Source organism: Coptis chinensis, chromosome 3 (genome assembly GCF_015680905.1).
Source record: "Coptis chinensis isolate HL-2020 chromosome 3, ASM1568090v1, whole genome shotgun sequence".
Lineage (NCBI taxonomy): Eukaryota > Viridiplantae > Streptophyta > Magnoliopsida > Ranunculales > Ranunculaceae > Coptis > Coptis chinensis.
In genome coordinates, this window is record NC_141458.1 from 105,585,540 (window position 1) to 105,606,519 (window position 20,980).

The following is a 20,980-nucleotide window of genomic DNA, read 5'->3' on the forward strand; positions in this document are numbered from 1 at the left end:
TGGCAGTCCCCGCACTCTCAGGTCCTTGATGATTCTCAAAGGGGTTCCATTTGGTGTACTGATTAGGCCAAAAGCTATGGCCAGCTTTTCGCTGTGTCCACAGAGGCTGTCCTCCTTCTCGTCTTCTTCCAAATTCTGCAGCACAAAGTTTGTGTCTGGGACATAGCCAAGCTATCCATCATATCTTAGCAGATATCTCATCTACCAATGGGTGTGACGTGTCTCCGACAATGAAGCTATGAACTCTACGTTTCACCTCTATCCAACTGCAACCTGGAGGCTTTGTCACCCCTCTTTCCTTCATCAAGCGTCTTATCATTGCTGCATCTCCCCATCTTCCTGCTGCAGAATAGATGTTTGCTAAGAGTATGTAGTTCCCAGAATACATGGGTTCCAGTTCAAAAAGAAATCCTGCAGCATACTCCGCAAGCTCAGGGTTGAAGTGGATCCTACAAGTACCTAACAAAGACCCCCACACAGCTGCATTTGGTTCAAAAGGCATCTCCTTAATGAGTTCCAGGCTTTCATCAAAATGACCAAGTTCTGCATGGAAAAAGAAGCAGAGAACAAGAGGTGGAGGAAACTTACCTTGGTGGGAGTGTTCAAGTTGGTATGAAAAGCAAATGGAGGTGAAAGAGTTGTCATTTGTAGACTTGTAGTTGAATGGTGTTTCAAAGTTGGATAAAGTTGGGAAGAGAAGTGGATATGAGAGTTCATCTTGATTGTGCCGTTTTTTTCTAATAACGATTTTAACTGACATGACGGACGGGTTATTGACCCACATTTAGATAATTGGGCTTTTTCATTTAGGTAATTGGGCTTAAGATATACTGAATCATCATAACAAACCCAATTCAAGGTCCTTTCACACTACACCAGTAATCGAAAACAAACGGCAAATGAAAATGAAAGTAGCCCCACGCAACTAATAGATTGTCAACCAAGTACCAATAGCTTGTGCATATCAAACAATCTCCTGATTCTTCCAGTACATGTTGAAAGGGCTGAATCTGCAAAAAATGGATACAGCACTTCCCTAAACAAGCAAATAATAGGCTTATGTAGTTTGTTTTAATTTTAAATCTTTTCATTTAATTTATTTATTTTCAAATAAGAAGCAAGTAGAGACCAGATATATAAAATGAAATGAGAAAATTTACATTAGGCTTTCATTAACAAAATGCATAGCATTCAAATTCCTTCCAAAGCAGGATACATAATGAAGTCAAGTCCCCCAACCTATTTCCCAACCCCCAAAATTGTTAGCATACTCTGAAGCAGAAGGAATACAAGTTATCCATTGAAAAGCGCTTAACAGATAACTTTCATAAATGAAATGACCCCCTTCAATCCAAAAATCCGCTTCAAGGTAAATTTTGACACGGATGTTTTGGGCAACAGTTTGTTGAAACTGTGTACATCAAATGTGCAGCTGCTCAAGACTAAACGTGCTTGCAGCTTTCGTTATGAGTTCCTTCCGAACATCTACCTGATTCAAAATTTTAAAGACGGGTTCATTAGGTACAAGGCATTCAGACTTCTGCTGGCTATTTAAGAAGCAATATGAATCAAAGATTTGCTTGCACTTTGAGTTTAGTAAAAGGATAGCTAAAAGGTTTTTCTTACTCATTCCCCCATGTGAGACAAGAACACCATATTTGCTTCCGCAGCATCTTCAACAACCAATTGCTTCAGCATCCTTTTTGCATCCTTTTTCCAGGATCCATTGTTGTTTCCCATAATTGTAGAGGCATCATCTCTCCTAAGCCTTTTTTATTGCACATAGACGAGATAAGAAACTCAATTGGGTATAGATAGGAGATAAACAAAACTCAATTGCACATATTCATGAAATAAATGAAACTCAATGACAAAGCATGTCTCTTCACTTTAAACCTCAAAAGTTTTCTTACTTTTAAACCTTTGGATGTTATATGACGCATTTGAAGGGAAAGTACTCTGGAGAGTTTTAAGCTGTGCCTCGTCATAACAATAGTGTGCCTGTTTACCCCTCTCAACCTGATACACTCAGTATAGACATGAGGAATTTAGAGATGGGCCAAGGCATACAATATTCAAGTATATATAAAAAAATAAAGATGAAGAAAACCATACCTTATACAGAGGAGGAACACCCACATAAATGCATCCTTCATCAAATAGAGCTTTTTGCATTACAAGGAAAAACTTAAATCATTGTTTCAACTGGTACTTGATGATTATGAATGAAAGACTTTGCTCTACCTGATATCTATAAAAGAATGTCAACAAAAGAGTTCGGATGTGAGCACCATCCACATCAGCATCAGTCATGATGATGATCTTATGGTAGCAAAGGCTTCATTCTTAAAATCTTCACCCTAAAATGAACAAGAGTAAAACCATTTAGTACATATAATAGAAACAGGTTGATGAAACAGGAAAACAACTCTAGGAGCAAATAAAATGTTTGTCATAACCTTCACACCAAGTCCAAGGGCAAGAATAAGATTTTGAATTTCTTGATTTTTGTACATAGCTGCCTCGTCCTTCCTTTCAATGTTCAAAATTTTACCTCGTAATGGGAGAATGGCCTGCATCAATAAAACTATAATATGAAATCTTCTCAAAATTCTGCATTCGACAATTTTATCAATGTAGGAAGGAAATTGATTCCACATTGGAATGTAGTCTCACGTACACAAATTATATGGTGGAACTTAAAAAATCACATACATTCAAAAGTAAGATATTGACTTGGCCAAGCAAGTTCAACTGTGTCCAAACGATAAAGTAAATAGCTACCATTAAAGGCGGCTATGCACCTTATGTCCTCGTTTGATTTGAAAAACATGGGGTTGTGCATCTCAGTTCAACTATACTGAGCCTCCTGGATAACACTAGACCATTGAGCCCTGCATCCATACGAATCGTAGTATGTAGTGATGTTCTTTTCCATGACGGTCTAGACAGGTCCACTAGTGGGGTAGTTTAAGGATAGGAATTCTTGGATAGTTGCAACTCCGTAAAATTGAATGTTTTTCTCAAGCCACCAGTAAGTTGATAGTCTGGCATTTTGTCAATCGCTTCTAGTGCTTGAACTAAACAGAACACACAGCTCAGAGCAACCCTCAAAGACACCAATAAAACATTAAAACACTAACAACTCATGCTTTTATGTAGACGGCAATACTACTACATCGTTTGGAACTGGAAAGGAAACAAATCAAACCTCGCCATAACAACCAAAGATTTAGCGACCTCTAAATAAGAATCTTGAACCTCAATCTTCAATTGAATTAAAACCTTTGTTCAACAAATGAACTACAGAAGACAAGAACGATATAGTTGAATACGTTGAACCTCTAACCCCAAATAAAATCTTAACACATTTTCTACAACAAACAGTGTACTAGAAGAAGAAGCACTAAAAGGTGCAAGGGTTCTACGTAAGATCCTCAAACCAGGCACGTTTGTCTATTGGCTGTTCCATAAGAAACAGGAGATGAAAAAAGGGAGACATACAGATCAAATGCTAAACTTACACTCGTTTCAAAATGTGGGATGAGAAGAAGAACAAATCCACAAATAGTTTGTAATTCAAACTTATCATTTTATTATTATTTTATTATTATTACTATTTTTTATTGTTTTATTTTGCGTGTGTGTGTTGGGGGGGGAGGTTGGTTTGTTACACCAGACAGGATTCCGGGCAGTACTGGATCTGCCGAGCACATACGGTTCTTTCGAAGACAACTCTTTCCACGAAAATATGTTTTGCTTCATCAAATGAGCCCAGCAAAGTCAAGTCCGCTGGTTTACTTTTACAATAATGCAGGATGATGGTAACAATTAATTATGGAACACTTACAAAGAGTAACTGAGAGTTCACCTGTAAGCGCCTATCACGACCTTGTTTTGCACTACCACCAGCTGAATCGCCATCAACTATAAAGATCTCTGGTAGAATGTATGGACAATTTATAAATATATTTTTCATAAGAAAACACCATCAAATGTAACAAGCACCCCATGATTAACAAGCACAAAGGTAGTTATGATTTTATGATCATTCATCAGTTGAATGATTTGTTTCATCAGACTTAGACTGAAATAGCTGATTTTAATACCAATAATTTCCCTTGTGGCATTTATAAAGAAAATAATATTCATGTATCCAACTTCTAAAAGAAATAAAATTTTCAGCTAATCAGATTGATCATCCTAGTCAATCTATTAATTGTTCAAATCATCCTTGACATTTATTACACAATTATCATCCTCATCGTAGAACAGTAATCATGAGCGAGTAGAGTAGAGGAAGCAGAGCATACCAGATTCTGCAGGATCTGTAGCTGAGCAATCAGCCAGCTTTCCAGGAAGAAAAGATGATTTTAGAACACTCTTTTGTCTCACCAATTCCCTTGCTCTCTTGGCTACCAGAGCTGCCAAAATAAGGAAACAACATATAATGCATCAAACAAAAGGGTACCGCTAATTGAGCTTCAAAAAATTAGTAAAAACACTTTTATAGAAAGCTACCTTAAGAGCATTTAAAGATTTGGAGAGAATCAAATCTAGTATATCTGGATGTAGTTCTAAGTACTCGGTGAGATACTCTTGTACCGATAGATCGACCACTCTTCGCACTTCTGGATTACCCAACCTTGTCTTTCAGAATCGAAAAGAAGAGGAAAGTCAAATAAGAAATGATAATCTCAAGCGAGCTTTCATCACCATGTAAGAAATGAATATACATTTTGGTTGAAGATTATATGCATGAATAATCTATTGAATAAAATGACGAAACAATATGCCCTTCAAACTCCGGGTTTGGGACCTTTACAAAGATTACACATGTTAATCCCTCGCTTACATGTTCTCCACTCAAGCTAATGTCCTTTTCCTGGAATGGTACAAACCACAAACCAAAAACATTAATTGTACTCAAGAACATACTGGAGAAAGGTGATAGACATAAAATTAGTTATCCAGTTTTTGTTTTTTCTGAAGTTTTAATCAACCACTTAGCTGGAATTCAAAAATTAAAACAAATTCAATCAGTACTTAGCCTAGGAATACTAAAATTTATGTTAGGCTTGCCATTTTAGTTTATTAGTCCATTTGCTTTGCTATGAGTCTATGACATCCCAGGGACACGCAACATTCACTTTATGTAAGTTGAAGCTCTCATCATTTGATTGCCTAAATACTGAGAAAATATGATTGCAACAAAGAAAACCCTATCCATATCACTGATCTTACTTAGCTATTAATACAAGTGGTGACATCATGCAATCATTAACCACAGCTGCCTCAAAATTCTGGTTGGGCCAATGAAATATAAAAGGATTCAATCATAGCTTACAGTGAATACATACAGGGCAGAATGAGTTTTGGATACAGGGCAAAATGAGTTTTGGAGACTGAAACCCAGTGGACAAATTTAAATAGCATAGGGATCGTAATCAAAAAGTTATTGACAAAAGATGATTGGGAGATATAAACTGAGGGGGGTGGGTACCTTGATAAGTTTTGACTTCTTCCCAAGGTTATTGAGTGTTCTTGTCATTGAAGCTTTAACACCATCGATATGTGTACCACCATCAACTGTTCTTATGCTATTAGCATATATATCCAAGCACTGTATTTGAATATGCATCCGAACACCTAAAAAATGACAACAACAAAAGAAATAAAATAAAATTAACAATTCAAATGAACACACCATTACATAGACAATGGAGAAGTTTTGGTCAAGTACAACATTGTCCTTTCTATCTACCACTAAAATAGTTTTGGTATGTGATAGTAAGGTAATTTTGAAAGAGTGTGCGCTACATTCTATGAGATACTTCCATCAAGTTTGAGGATGACTTATAAGACTTCAATGCAATGTAATTTGGCATAAGCATCTCACTGCAGAGTGCTGACATACCCAATACAGCAAGTTAGCAATTGCCCTATTGAAGTATCAGTTTGTATAGTCTACACTCTATTGGAATGTACATGTCATTCCAATAGAGTGATGAGGACTTAAAGTCTAAATCGGACCTTAGAACGATGGACGGAGCTTAGAACGATGGATATAAATATCTTACCATTGCAGAGCTAAATCGATTGTAATGCCTTCTACTTCTTTTCTGAAGCCAACAGTATCATGAATTGGTTTCTGGACAAAAAACACCATTTAGCCATATTGAGGTAAGCATGGCATGGGCGAAAACTTTGATAAAATGTTGAATGCTCTACAACACACGTTGGAACCATGGTGTCTTAACCTATCAAGAGAGAGAGACCTATGTATATTGTTTGAAGCTAAGTTACATTGACAAAGATAGGTGTGTCCATATCCGACACGGATACAAAGTCTCTGACACGGCGAAAATATTGGCGTAATATCAAAATTGAAGTATATCACATGCAATATGTGTCCGACACGGACACGTGAATATGTAGCCGACATGGATTATTCTCAAAATATGGTGTGTCTATGGTATAACATAAAATCGCACATTTAGAAAAAGAAAAAGAAGCTCCACAAGATGATGTATAAACTATCTATAGTACTGTTTTTTTTGGAGTCATGTTTTCTTCATTCTTGATAACTAGAAAATTACAATTAGCTGCATTATCAAAATATTGTATCTGAGTACGGCTTGACTCAATAGATCTTATGTATAAAATAGTTTGAATGACTGAAATTGTTGCTCCATTCAATGAAGTGCTAATAAGCTAGCCACTAGCCTACTAGTGAAATCTAAGTAATCTTTCTACTGCCATATAAGAACATGCCCAACTAAATTATCTAAACAAGGTTAAGAACAATTGGAAAACTTGATCTTCTATAGTTCAAATATATGTATTGAATAACTGACAATTGGCATTTAGCCTCTTTCTAGATAACCATTATGTCTAATGCCAAACATAAGAGTGAGACAAACAAAAACATAAAGAGTAGAAAAAGATAACCAATCAGGTGGCTACATGAAAGATTTGTGGATGTTTTGGCCGGGGAAACAATAATGAGATTTTAGGTCAAAGGTCTTTAGTCCTAGACCATCGTATGAGGATAAGCATGACTCGGAAGCAATAATTAGTCACAAGCTCTTACATTTTTATATAGAGAAAATAGTCATGGTTCTACCGTTGTTCATTTTCGTCCAACATTATTGAAATTGTTTGGGGCATGAGATGTTGATAAACATGTATAGGCATTTAGGCCCTCAATGGGCCTAAATTACATAGTTTTCTCAAACATAAGTTTAATTAAATAGTTGACCTATAAAATTAACTTGTAATGATATTCATGATCTTACTACTTAGGTAATGTCAAATCCACGCCTACCACCCAAGGGAGTAAAAACTTCAATAAAAACTACTTAGATAATATTTGTCATCTCACTACTATGAATTTGCTACTTATGTTGATTTAGATTTGTTAATTAATGTAAATGATTTCGCAGTAATTGTGAGATAAAGTTTCGGTAGTATCTCACTTTTTAAATACATGTTGTATAAAACGCTCACAATTTTTTAGTTTAATAAAATATTGCGAGTATATCAAAGCTTTCTTGTTAACTGACCAACGACTGAAGACTTCCAACAAATCATGTGAGACCGACTATATTCAAAGAGAAGCAAGTATATCAAACCAATCTACTAAAGCACAAGATGAAATACACATTCAGCCGAAGTAAGCAATAATACAAAAGTACAAGCATGGAACCGGATAAAGACATCATAGAAAAAACAAAAACTCACCAGTAGGTAAAGAGATCTTTAAAGAGGAGTTTTGTTTACAAAATCACAGTCCTTGGAATGAGCCTAATTGGAGCCGGAGTTGAAAACTGCGAAGTGGAGCAAAAAACGACATGAAAATCCTTGCACTTTACACTCTTCTAAAATTCTAAAACACAAATTTATTAATTAAGAACTGAGATATAAATTATGGAATTCTTAAAGACCTTGACATATGGAGCTGAAACAATTAAATGAGTTCTTAGATGTCGAAGAGATGGTATAATCCACCTCAAATTCCCAAATACTCGAAAATGAAATCAAATTCAACCAACAACTTTAACAAAGAACACACATACCTTGAGGTGGCCTCTAGTGTATTTAATTTGAATGATAACAATGTTTACGACAAAATTGCCTGAAACTTCATAATTTTATGTCAAAGTCGATACATATGACACGCCTCTTATGGTAAAGATCAATCTGGATAGTGACCAAGGACACCCAGGTCATACATTGCCTTCCAATATCAACCATGAAATGTTGAAAACATATAAAGGAAAAATTCAGCTATTCAACTAAATCAATAAAATTTGGGAACAAAAAATTCAACCACAAAAAATTCAAAATAAACTTCAAATTTAATAACAATACTGAAAATACCACAAAGCAATGCCCCTAAAATCCTTACCAGCTCAATAAGTGTAAAATACATTTTGAATAAGCTACCAGCTCAGTCCAAAGCATAAAAGATAATTGCAAGAGAATGAATGAATGATTCACTTACATCTTTTCACCCATTTTGAGCCTCTTGCAGCTCTTTTTCACTCTTTCTCTACTCAACTGTAAGTCCTTGGTTCAAGGTTTTTTTGATGTGCTTAACATCTAGCGTGAACATCCTATAATAATTATACGCCTCAACAATCTACAATGCAATACATTACATATTGAATCACATGTAACCATTCTGAATGTACCTCCCAAATGCTAACTGCAGATGTCACGCAATTTTTACCAAATGAATTTATTCTAACACAGTGAATGTGCATTTGGAAGCAATAGATTCCGTACAATAAAATGCAAGCAATAGATTTGACAAACCTAGAATGTGCATCTATGGAATATCAATTGCAATGGTTTAGATTAGCGAAAATATCCCAAGGTCGTCATGAAATGTGTATATATATATAAGACTGACGTGGCAGCTCCTGTTTTGGGGAAACAAATTAACACAGTAATAACAGTTTGAACTAACCTCACATGGTAACCAAGAATTATTAGAGTCCATTAGCTTCACAAAAAATATAAATAAAAGTATTATTTTTTTAATCTTTCATAAATTTACAATCAATGTTTTATACAATTTTAATTATAAAAATGTTTTAACTACTAAATGGAAGGATTGATCTCATCAACAACTTTTTTTAAAAGAGAAATAAAGAAACCAAACAATTTTTTTCGGCATAGGAAAGAAATCACAAACAAACGACTGAAAACTTGGAAGGAGAATAGGACATAAATGAAGGAAAAATTACAGAGCAAAACACTAATTTCTTTTGCTCTATTTATCTCTTTTCTATTCAATTATTTAATTTATTTGTAAGAGATGTAACTTTACCTTTCAATTAAACCGTCGTTGGAGTCAGTTACGTTCTTCGTGAATCCTAGCACCAAGAAATGTTTTTTCGATAAAGCCCAATTCTCATCGACATCTCTAATATCCATTCTCTCGACGGTGATTCCACGTAACATGCAACCCGATTCGACTATTGCAAGTCATGCACTCTAGCAGTTTTGTTCTTTCGCGGATCTGTTGATTCTCATAGTATTAGTATCTCCTAAAGTGTCATCTCCTTCAGATAGAATTATTGGATCCACAATCTTTATAAGTTGATCTTGCAAACCGTTGCTAGCATAGTTATGGAGGTTTAAACTGTTTGTAAACATCTCATCAGTTGGTCTCCTTCCTGTGGACATTTCCAACACCAGAATTCCATAACTGTATACATCACCTTGTATGGATGCATTAGCTCCCATACCATATTCTGCAATATATACATCAATCACTAGTTTTTAGTAAACCATTTAAATGAAAAAAATATATATATGTATATTAAGAGCCAGCAGCAAAAAGAAAATGAAACAAGAAAAAGAAATATAATAGTAATACCGTAATGCTTTACATCCATTATATTATAGAGAGATTGAAAAGGTCCTCACAATCATCAGTTAAGATATTAATAAAAGTAACCAAACTAGCTTAATTACCACCACATCCACAGTTCGTTCATCCTTGATATTTTGAATTTTAACTCAACTAACATTGACTGAAAAGAAATTAGATCAAGTTGATAGTTTTTATTCTCTCTAACAACTTTTTATTCACACTAACAATTCATTTTTCCTCTTTTAAGATATCTAAATAACTATGATAAACATCCAACAATCCAAGTCCCTCTTGTACCTAAATTAGCTCGTGCAACTGGGGTGTTAATGGCGTGGAACTTAACACGGAAAAAAAAAAGACAAAAGGATTTGAGTTTCACTAATATGTGGTTGCATAGAAAGATTATAACTAATGCAGTATACCATATATTGATTTCATGCATTTATGAATTGGAAAAAGGACTAAAATCGATCAAAATATGTCAATATTGAAATTCCTACCTGGAGCGGCATAGCCAATAGATCCCTTTACCCCTGTTGAGATACTTTGATCATCATGCAAGTTCTCTATTGATCCCGAAAGAAGTTTTGCTAAACCAAAATCACCAACATGAGCTACCATATCATTATCAAGAAGCACATTGCTTGGCTTTAGATCACGATGAATAACCAAAACGTGGCACTCGTGATGAAGATAGGTAAGCGCAGAAGCAACATCAATGGCGACATTTAGTCTTTGAAGTAGGTTCAAATTCGATTCTTCATCTTGTTCATTGATTTCTTGATGCAGCCACTTCTCTAAACTTCCATTTGGCATGAACTCAAAGACTAATGCTTTAAATTCATTTCCTTCGTAATCCACACTAGAGCAAGAGGTTAGAATCTTAACAAGATTTCTATGGCGGATATTACGCAATGATTCACACTCTGCCACGAAACTCTTTATAGCTCCTCTCAATTGAAGTTTGAACACCTTAACAACAACAACGGTTTCGTATTGGTTAAGCATTCCCTTATACACACTGCCAAAACCACGAACCAACAAAATTAGTGGAGAAAATCCACCGGGCCGCTTGAGAAAGATCTCCATATGAGACCTTGAGATGCCGATCACTAAATGATGGCAAAGAAACCATTTTAAGTTTACTTTTTCTCCTCAAGTAAAATATTAGAGAACATGAAGCCAAAAGAATGAACACGGCCACACTGATCATAGTTGCCATTTTGGAAGGATCGGACCTTCCATGCTTTTTTACACTTTGCTTTTCATATTTCTTAATTCGGCATGGTGGCAATTGTAGTTCAGGTATACCCCCACAGAGATCAGAATTCCCAGCTACTGAAAGATTGCTTGCAATTCTAAAGATTCCGTTCACTGGTACCTCACCTTCAAGTTTATTGAATGATAGATTCAACCGTTGGAGATATGGAAAGTTCTCCAAATATTTTGGAATTCCACCAGACAAGTTGTTCCTTGATAGATCCAACCCTTGGACATTCTTTAAAGAGTTCAAAGATTGAGGAACTATCCCTTCAAACAAATTTCCATCCAAATATACATTTTCCAAACTCAAACACTCACCAAGAGTACTAGGTATTAAACCAGACAACTTATTTCCAGACACCTTGATATCAACAAGATTTTTTAGTTTTCCTACTTCTAAAGGTAGGGAACCAGTTAAGGAGTTCATAGAGAAGTTAAGATAAAGCAAAGAGGAAAGGAAAAAGATCTCTTTAGGTAGGGTACCATTTAGGTTGTTTTGTTCCAGACCCAGAAATTGCAATTGGCTAAGAGCACCAAGACCTGAAGGAATGTTTCCTTCCAATCTATTGCTTCCTAACAACAACTGACTCAATTTAGTATTGTTTTCTAGAGAAGATGGGATTGGTCCAGACAATTTGTTTCTGGACAGACGTAACCCTTGTAAACTATGAAGTTTTCCAATAGAAGATGGAATACTACCGAAAAAGTTATTAGACCCGAGATCTAATATAAACAAACTGACCAAGTTCCCAATCCCTTCTGGGATAATTCCAGATATTTGATTGCGTCCTAGATACAATATCTCCATTCGGTTGGAGAGATTGGTAATAGAGTTTGGGAAAACACCTCCAAAATCATTTTGGTCCAAGCTCAAGAATTTTAGATTACTGGAGTTGGTCAAATAAGTGATAAAACTCAAATCATGAGCTTCTCCTGTTCCTAGATGATTGCCTCCAAGAATTAGTCGTTCAATAGTTTGAGGGAAATGAAAATCCTTAGGAACTGGTCCTTTAAAATTGTTTTCTGAAATATCAAATAGTTGGAGTTTAGAAGCATTAGCTAATGAAACTGGGAGTAGTCCAGAAAGTTGATTTATACCCCCATAGAAACCGACGAGATTAGGAAGAGTGATGCCCATGTCTGGTGGAAGACTACCACTAAATTGGTTACCAGTAATTCCTAATTTATTTAGGGATGAGATGTTGAAAATTGTTAAAGGGACCTCACCAGACAGTCTATTACCTTCAACTCTGAAATATATTAAGCTTGACAGTCTACCAAAGCTGGCTGGAATACTTCCAACCAATTTATTATCATATGTGGATAAGACTTGAAGTGACGAAAGATTACCTAAAGAAGGTGGTAGCACTCCTGTCAGATTGGTTCTTCCAATAAGCAAGAATTCAAGCTTTGACAATGAGTCAAGCTCTGCCGGAATATTCCCTGACAATTTGTTCAAACTTAAATTAATGCTCCTGAGTTCAGTACATTGGGTTAGATTGACTGGAATTTCTCCTTGGAAAGTGTTATTGAATAGATAGAGTCTTTGAAGACGAAACAACCGACCAGTTTCTTGTGGGATCTCGCCGTAGAATATATTGTTAATAAGGTCGATCACCCTTAGGAAAGTGAGGTTTCCAATATGAGGTGATAACGATCCAGCCAAACTCTGGCTGGAAAGATTCAAACTTATGACTCTTTGATGACGCTTGCCGCATTTAATGCCTTGCCACTGACAGAAATGGAAAGATTGGTTCCACGAGCTTAAGCCGCCTTCAATTCCATCTCTGATAGCGATTAGAGAGTGAAGATCAGTCTCATTTCCAGAGGTGGCCATAGAAGGTTTTGTTAGTGAGATCAATTGGTTAAAGAGTAGGAAGATGATGTAAAAGTTAAAAACTGTAAATGGCTGGAGGTTTGAAATCATCTTTGCGAATTGTATAAACTAAAAGATATGTGGTGTAGTTATATATAGGAGCATTGCTTTTTTAAATTCTGATTCTGATTAAAATAAAATAACCCGTCCGGTCCTTTTCATGCCAGTTAAAATCGTTATTTTTTAAAAGGTATAAACATTTTAAAGATTCTGATTACCAAATTATTATTCCACACGGCAGCCAAAAAACAAGGGATAAAATTTTAAAATGGTATTTTCGGTAATCCAGACAAAAGATAAGGGATAAATCTGTAAATTAGGCAGATGCAGCACCGGTCACGTTAAGTAGAAAGACGAGTTATTAAGATTCACTCATCGTTTGTACCACTACTCTTTCTTTCCAACCAATCAACGAACGTCTCGACGACTCAGAATTAACCAAAGCCCTTTCAGGTCCGTTCTCTAATCCTCCCTTGCTTTTAATAACAAATACTTCTATCTAATCCATCTCCAGAAAAAATTTCGTTGAAATCAACCGATCAGACTATTTTTTTAGGGTTATTGAATTTTTACTAATTTTGTTCGTAACTGGAAATCTTATTATTGAAACTTTTTTTGAAATATACCGAAATAAATTACCGATTGATGGGTGGGTTGGTTCTGAAATATAAACAAATTGTACTGGAGGAAAACAAACTAGTTTTTTTTTTTTTTTTTTTTTTGAGATTCTGACTAGAATATTTGTTTTATATTGCAGGAGAAAATATCGTGTATTTTTTTTTTTTTTAAAAATCTGTAATTTAGTGTTGAGATTATACATGCATGGCGGTATCCGAGGGGGTTTCGTATCCTTCAGTTTCCAGTCATAACGAAATTGACAAGTGCAGTTATGATGATTACGGTGATGATGATGCTTGGGATGTGTCTAAAGGTGGGAATGTGTATCCGTCTGTTTCAAAGGTGTTGAAACAACAAGAATACACATATCAATATTCTAATGAACAGGATGATTTTATGGAGGGGGGATATAATTTCGAAGATGATGGGTTTGATGATTCTATGCCGTCAAATGCACCTCCACCAGTGAACTTAAAAAATGTTTTGAGTGGGATATTTTCGATTTTGACTGGCCAGAATAAAGGTCAAGTTAATGGGAAGCTGGAGAGCAGCTCAAACGTGTCGTTTCTGATGTCTGGGAAGAATGGAGATAGTTTATTGCATCCATCTGTTTACATACCAAGTGCTCCTCCACTTCTCGAGCCTCACGGATATAATGCTTATAAAGAGGTATTGGAAGCTGATCCTCCGGACTGGATCCCTGACAGTGCCACTAAGGCCTGCATGCAGTGCACTGCTCCTTTCACGGCCCTTACTCGTGGCAGACATCATTGTCGGTTTTGTGGAGGAATTTTCTGCAGAGCATGCACCAAGGGGCGGTGTTTGTTACCTGTTAAGTTCAGAGAGAGGAATCCTCAGAGGGTGTGTGATGCCTGCTATGATAGGCTTGACCCTCTTCAAGGAATATTGATAAACTGCATTAGCAATGCTGCCCAGGTTGCAAAGCATGATGTGACTGATTGGACATGTACAAGAGGCTGGTTGAATATGCCAGTGGGGTTAACCATGGAATACGAGATATACAAGTCGGCCAACACTTTGAAACATTATTGCCAGGTGCAATCCTGCTCATTACCATTCTTTTTCTTTGTTGATTTCATTTGTTCTGAAAATTTTGTGCTCGATTCCTTTCACGAATGGTCTGAAATCTCACAGAAACTTTGTTGTGTCACCAATCATGCATTTTAGTTAGTCTTGTTCTTGATATCCATTCTGATTAGCTTGTTAAGTAACCAACTCAAGTTTTGACATGTTGTTTGGACTTCAAAGTTGGTTATGGTTATAGTTATATGTCCTGAAATTTTGGGACGTCTTTTGGGAAAGTGTATATTGACATTGCAGTCATATCTGAGTTTAGGAAGTGAATAGGGAATAACTGAATATGCATGCTACAAATTTTACATGGATTTGATTTCTGATTTCAATTTTCCTTAAATTGGACAGGTTGCAAGATTGAATCCTGAGAAATCCATACCGTATACTGTTCTAAAAGGTGCTAAAGGTTTAGCTATTTTAACAGTTGCTAAAGTTGGCATGGTTCTGACGTATAAAGTGGGAACTGGTTTGGTAGTTGCTCGAAGGTCAGATGGGTCATGGTCTGCACCATCTGCAATATCATCTGTTGGTTTGGGTTGGGGTGCTCAGGTAAGCATATAATATTTATTGTCTTTATCATTTGTGTAGAATTCATTTGTGGTGCATTGTTTTATATACGCAAAGGTATGTTGTATACATGCTGCACATATCCATTGGCACCTTATAAAACTTGTTTTGGTGTGGATGATGCTGGTAGTAGTTATGTTATTTTCAATTTTACTTGATGACCCTGTTCGATTTATCATTTTTTCTTCAGATGCTAAGATTCATTTGGCCAACTTAATGTACTTATATACCTAAATAAAGTAAAATAAATTGCGCTGACAAAAACTTTGCAATGTGTTTCATTGAGACCCTCCACAGAATCAAACACTCACATCTTTCCTCTATTGCAAGTTATTCTAGCATTTTCCTTAGATATGGTGTCTTCCAAAGACAATATCAGATTCCTTAATTTTCTACTGTATTGCTATAAGCTTATAAGGCTTGTGTGTCCTTATGTTGATAATTATTTGATAAGCGAAAAAAGAGTGATGCTTCCAGTCAGAATAATACCGGACAAAGTGGATAGAATACTTGGAGTGCAAAAAATTCATTCAAAGCATCCGTTTGTAAACTTAAAAAACACATGTTCTGGATTATATGTTTTGTTCTCATAGGATACAGGATGCGGAATCTTAGTTTCCACTTTTCTACGGTAGACGAAATGTCAGTCACAGCCTATCTACTAAGATGGTCTGCCATTTTCCAACAACATAAGATTAAATCTGGTTTGCAGGCAATTCAGCCATCACTTTAAGGATAAATTTCGCCACAATTAGATAATGGGAGCAGAATCCATTTTATTCTATCTTATAGAAAAAAACTCAATCGAGAGTGAAACCAAATAAAGAAGCCTTACGGTAGGATTTTATCCTGGATTAATACAGTTGAGAGCTATTTATTCAAATATTGGTTCTTGTAGTTCAATTTTGAACTGGATGTGAAGCCTCGTTATGGAATTCTGTAAGAATTTTTGCATATAGTTACAGGACGGATTAAACACTAGCTCAGGGGGTTCGTCTACATGTGCAGCGCGGAGAATGTATGTATCATGTGACCTTGGCTGCATGAATGGAAAATGCTGTAAATTATTTAGAGAAATGAAGAAGAAAGAAGTCGATGGCTCTAATACACTTAAATAAAAAGCTTGTTTAGTATTTTAGTCTAGTGTTATTGTGACCTAATTAATTTAGTTTCTAATATTGCAAACATGATAGTGTTTAAAAAATGATTGGTTAGTTTCTTTTCTTAGGTGGCTTGATATTTATTTTTGACAATAACCCTTTGATTTGACAGATTGGGGGTGAACTTACAGACTATTTAATAGTGCTTCACGATATCAAGGCTGTGAAAACATTCTGTAGTCGTTTGCATTTTTCTCTTGGGGCTGGATGCAGTGCTGCTGCCGGACCTGTAGGGAGAGTTTTAGAAGCAGATCTTAGAGCTGGAGATAGAGGATCAGGCATGTGCTATACTTACAGCTGCAGTAAAGGTGAGATGAGATAGCTTCCGTTTAGTTTTTTGTGGACTAGTTACATTTTCTTTTACATCCATACTAAAGAATTGATGTATGTGATGATGTACTAAACAGGTGCATTTATTGGAGTTTCTCTTGAAAGTAATATTGTTGCGTCGCGGATGGATGCAAACCTATGCTTCTATGGTGATCCGTATCTCACCATGACTGATATTCTTCTTGGGACTGTTGAGAGACCCAAAGCTGCTGAGCCTTTGTACTCTGCTTTGAGAGACCTTTATTCTAAGCTGCAGTACTAAAGGTTACTTACATACATGTCATAGTATCTTGCCACCTGCAAATCAAGATGTAGACTGGTCTCCTACAACAGTGGTGTCGAATGTTAATATTGTGGATATTGTTTAAAGTTCAAAACATGCTTTTTATTTATGTTTTATCTTTTCCTTTGCACGGCTTGAAGTTGCCTACAGTACAGAAGGTGGGAAAAAGAAAAGAAAAAAGAAGGGTTTAGTCATCTCATATGGAAGTGTATCACGTTCCTGGTGGTTTTTTTTTTTTTTTTTACTGCCATTAGCAGAATGTTAAACTGTGGAGAGCCTTTATATTCTTTGTGTATATATACAACAGATACTGAATAATAGAAATTGCCTGGTCGTCCACATTTTGAAACTGTTCTCGATCAGATGTTAGGCCTCTGTCACGGAGTACCGCTTTTACGTTCTAGGAGGTGATTAACCAGTTTTTCCAAAAACATTGTCCAAATTATGCCAGTGTTTAATGTTATCCGTGTAACACAGCATTCTAAGCAATTTTGGATTCAATGTTGGCTCGGATTATGTTTATTGCTGTATCTAAACAGCATAGCATTGGCAGCCTACAGAGCGTCGTTATTCCCACTACAGTTTTACTGATGGTCCAGTGTAAGTCGATTAAATGAACAATTAACCCCTACTTTAGAAAGATGCATAACCACAATAGAAGCCACAATAGAAGGATAAAAAAGAAAAATGCAACTACAGCCTACAAGCGCTTTCAATACAAGATGGACGACTTTGAAAGGGGACCCTAGGCAAATGAATATAAAAACTTTGCTTCCTGGAAATTTGTCTTTCACAATGTAGCTCGGTGCTTCTATTTAAAGGAGTAGATCCGCCATCATCTCTTCTTGTTGGAATTGCTACGTAGCAAAGGTGAGCACTTTTAGAGTTGAACAATTCAGTAGATATGTTCTGAATCACAAAAGTGGAGGGGGAAGAAAGGCCGTGAAGTGTCAAACTAAGTAACAAGAACCCACAAAATTGCTCTAAGAGGACCTTAGACACTACAGAGACCCTCCTGGCTTTCTCAAGATACTCATTTGTTGTGGTTCATCCATTGAAGAGCAATCTCTGTTCTAGCTGCAGCCTTGTATGTGGGACTGTTGCCACCGCTGCTGTCTGATGGTGAAGTAACTGTCTTGTGCAAGACACCAGAAGGTGATGAAAGTGCTGTTGCTTGGGGACTAGTATCCCTGCTCCCTTCCCAATCATCAGTCATCAGATTAAGAGCCCCGCCGCTACTGAAGTTCCTGCTATCGTTAATGCAGATATTACTACGAAGAGCTGATTTGGATCCCACTTGTGAAACAGTTGTTCTTGACTGTAAGACTTCACCTAATGGTCCACCAGGCGCTGAAGTCATCCATGAAACTGGTGTCATCCAGCTTAATGTCTGAGATTTGCTTCCCCCACTATTATCAAATTCAGAATCAGTAATCCCAAGGCCCATTTGAATCTGATCAGTGTCCTCCCCAACTCCATTGTCACCTGACATTGACAACGAAAGAGTTGATGGTGAGAGTTTGCCACTATCATCAAAAGAGGATTTGTTGGTCCCTGTTGGGTTATCTCTTGCAGTTGACCAAGCATCTATGAACTGTCTCGGCATTTGTCTCTCATTAGGACTATAAGATTCTAATTCAGGGTTGAGAAACAAGCAACACGGATCGCTTTGAGGCTGGGATTCCAATTCCCCAAAGCTGGAGCTAAAATCTGTATATGAGCTCAAGTTGTTGTTCTCCTGATAATGCTGCGGAAAGAAGGTGGTGTTCGTACTCGAATTCCCTTTTGCTTGCATCATCTCCCGCAAATCCTTGTTTGGAATAGAAACATTTTGTCCTTTGAGCATCCAGTCCATGCACCTGCAACAACAATAACAAAAAAGAAAGCCCAAATGTAAAAATTACCAAAACTACACAATATTAATACACAGGAAAACAGAAATATAAACTTTAATGTAACCTGGAATCTTTGTAAGGTCTAGCTGTGGCCATTGTTTCAAAAGGAATGCCCTTGAGATCAGGTTTTGAAAGAAACACTGAAGGCTGAGGATAGGGTCTTGGAGATCCAAGTTGATGAGAAGTGGTTTTTGCTGAGAGTTTTGTAGGTGGAATAGAGCTAGTGATATTGCTATTGTTGATCTCAGTTTGTAGTTCCACAGGCTTTCTTGAACGAGGGCGGCTTCGGTGCATGTGTCGCTCGCAGTATTTCTGTTCAGGCGCAACATCTCTTGAACACCGCCATTTCTTCCCATCTGTTCTTCTACATCTACCTGGTTCAGGATCTCCATTGGAGAACCTCAGATTGTAACAAGAACCCCTAGCCACTAGACCAAACAAACAAAACAAACCCAAATCAGATCAAGGCAGAAGAAACCAAAGCAAATTTATATCAAAGAAATGCAACCAGATAGTGAATCTAACAACCCCATGGAGAGAATTGAACAGAATGAGAACAACAAAAAAATGCCATTTTATTAAAACATAGATAACCACAGGCACAGAGTGAATCCAAAAACCACATGGAAAGATCTGACCATAATAAGAACAAATCTGTTTGATAAGCATATAAAACAGTTAAAAAGAAAGAAAAAAGAGCAAACTCAAATCTAATCATGACAATACAAGAAACCCCATTTATTAGTCAAACATAAGTATATATTAAATCCAAAACCCCCATAAAAAGTTTCCAAAAATGAGAACAACAAAACCACATGAAAAATATTAATTGAAAATGGACTGTGAAACAAGTACAGGCCGGTAAGAAAAAAACCACTGACCAGATCATTAAAGATGAAGCACACATTGATGAACTTAAAACCAAAGAAAACAAAAACTGAGAGAAGTACCAGTAACATTGAAGACCAAAAGGAAAAGGACCAAATAAAATGGGTTGAGATAAATTACAAGAAGAAAAAGGAGCAGTAGCAGCAGTATTTGAGAGATATCTGGTAGTTGGTATGAGTAGATCAGGTGGAACAGGTATAGAAGCCATCATGTACTTGAAGATCAAAGCTTGTCTTTCAAGTTCCTGCCACTGTGCCATTGTAAAAGGATACCTCAAAAATGCTGTTGCAGCTGCTGCCATTCCCACTGTTAAAAAACACACCCAATACTTAATTAGCTGAAGTTCTACAAAGATCTCATCTTTAACATAGACACGGAAAGAAACACTCAAGAGTCAAGAAATAAACATAGCTAATGTGTTAACATAGATAAAGAAAGAACAAAAAACCAGACATTATATTACCTGGGGACTTGAAGGCAGTGGAAGTAGTAGTTGTGTTACTGTGAAAAGGCTGCTGCAAGCCCAAACCACAAAAACCAGGAGCAGCAGCATCAACATTTCTCTGCACTGTACTACTACTACTTACCTTATCTGAACAAAATCCATTACTTGTTTCTGTTTCCATGCTCATAAAACCACTTTTCTTAGACAAGAAATCAACTTTTCCCATTAACCTTCAAAGCTCAAAAAGAGCACAGCAAAACACTCAGCTTTTTATATTTCTTAGCTACAACTGTTGTAAAGACTCTGCTACCTAGCGAAGAGACTACAGAGAGAAAAGAGAGAGAGTGAGAGCTTAAATAAGTGTGTTTTGTTTTTGAGTTGTTTTTGAGATTGGGTTTTGTTATGGCCGTCATAGACACCCATACTTTAGTGGTGTTTTGCTTCCATGCTTCCAACATTCGCACTTAGATATGAGTCAAGACAAATTTTGCTACAGAGCCACTAGTAATGTTTTTGTCCTTCTGAGTGTGAGCTGTTAAGGTTGGTGTCAAGGAAACCATATCTGATGGTCCCAGGGTTATTTGTGTCAAGGGGGTCTGTAGACTATAATACTACCAATTCTCCAATTTCTACGGTAAAAAAAAAAAAAAAAAAAAATCTTAAATCATTACTGT

The 20,980-nt window shown here is 36.4% G+C and overlaps 3 protein-coding genes and 1 pseudogene across 4 annotated transcripts; 1 reads left to right on the top strand and 3 right to left on the bottom strand.

Moving 5' to 3' along the window:
• Positions 1-1,137: 1,137 nt before the first annotated feature.
• Positions 1,138-9,423, bottom strand: LOC147512564 (DNA gyrase subunit B, chloroplastic/mitochondrial-like; annotated as a pseudogene). The gene is made up of 12 exons (XR_015215022.1): positions 9,338-9,423; positions 6,081-6,151; positions 5,504-5,649; positions 4,856-4,885; positions 4,521-4,650; positions 4,314-4,427; positions 3,872-3,939; positions 2,460-2,573; positions 2,245-2,360; positions 1,913-2,019; positions 1,627-1,768; positions 1,138-1,485 (listed from the first exon to the last, which is right to left on the bottom strand). The product of XR_015215022.1 is annotated as a DNA gyrase subunit B, chloroplastic/mitochondrial-like (transcript).
• Positions 9,424-9,502: 79 nt separating this feature from the next.
• Positions 9,503-13,076, bottom strand: LOC147512565 (uncharacterized). The gene is given in 3 exon segments (XM_086595595.1): positions 9,503-9,764; positions 10,387-10,919; positions 10,921-13,076. Coding segments are annotated over 3 exon segments (2,949 nt in total). The 3' UTR covers positions 9,503-9,504.
• Positions 13,077-13,338: 262 nt separating this feature from the next.
• Positions 13,339-17,419, top strand: LOC147512566 (RING/FYVE/PHD-type zinc finger family protein). Its single transcript, XM_086595597.1, has 5 exons — positions 13,339-13,478; positions 13,783-14,699; positions 15,087-15,287; positions 16,578-16,773; positions 16,873-17,419. The coding sequence occupies exons 2-5, from the start codon at positions 13,848-13,850 to the stop codon at positions 17,055-17,057; spliced, it is 1,434 nt and encodes a 477-aa protein (XP_086451723.1). The 5' UTR covers positions 13,339-13,478; positions 13,783-13,847; the 3' UTR covers positions 17,058-17,419.
• A 262-nt stretch (positions 17,420-17,681) lies between these two features.
• On the bottom strand, positions 17,682-20,778 carry LOC147512567 (uncharacterized). The gene is made up of 4 exons (XM_086595596.1): positions 20,325-20,778; positions 19,982-20,167; positions 19,038-19,401; positions 17,682-18,937 (listed from the first exon to the last, which is right to left on the bottom strand). The coding sequence occupies exons 1-4, from the start codon at positions 20,530-20,532 to the stop codon at positions 18,112-18,114; spliced, it is 1,584 nt and encodes a 527-aa protein (XP_086451722.1). The 5' UTR covers positions 20,533-20,778; the 3' UTR covers positions 17,682-18,111.
• Positions 20,779-20,980: the final 202 nt, after the last annotated feature.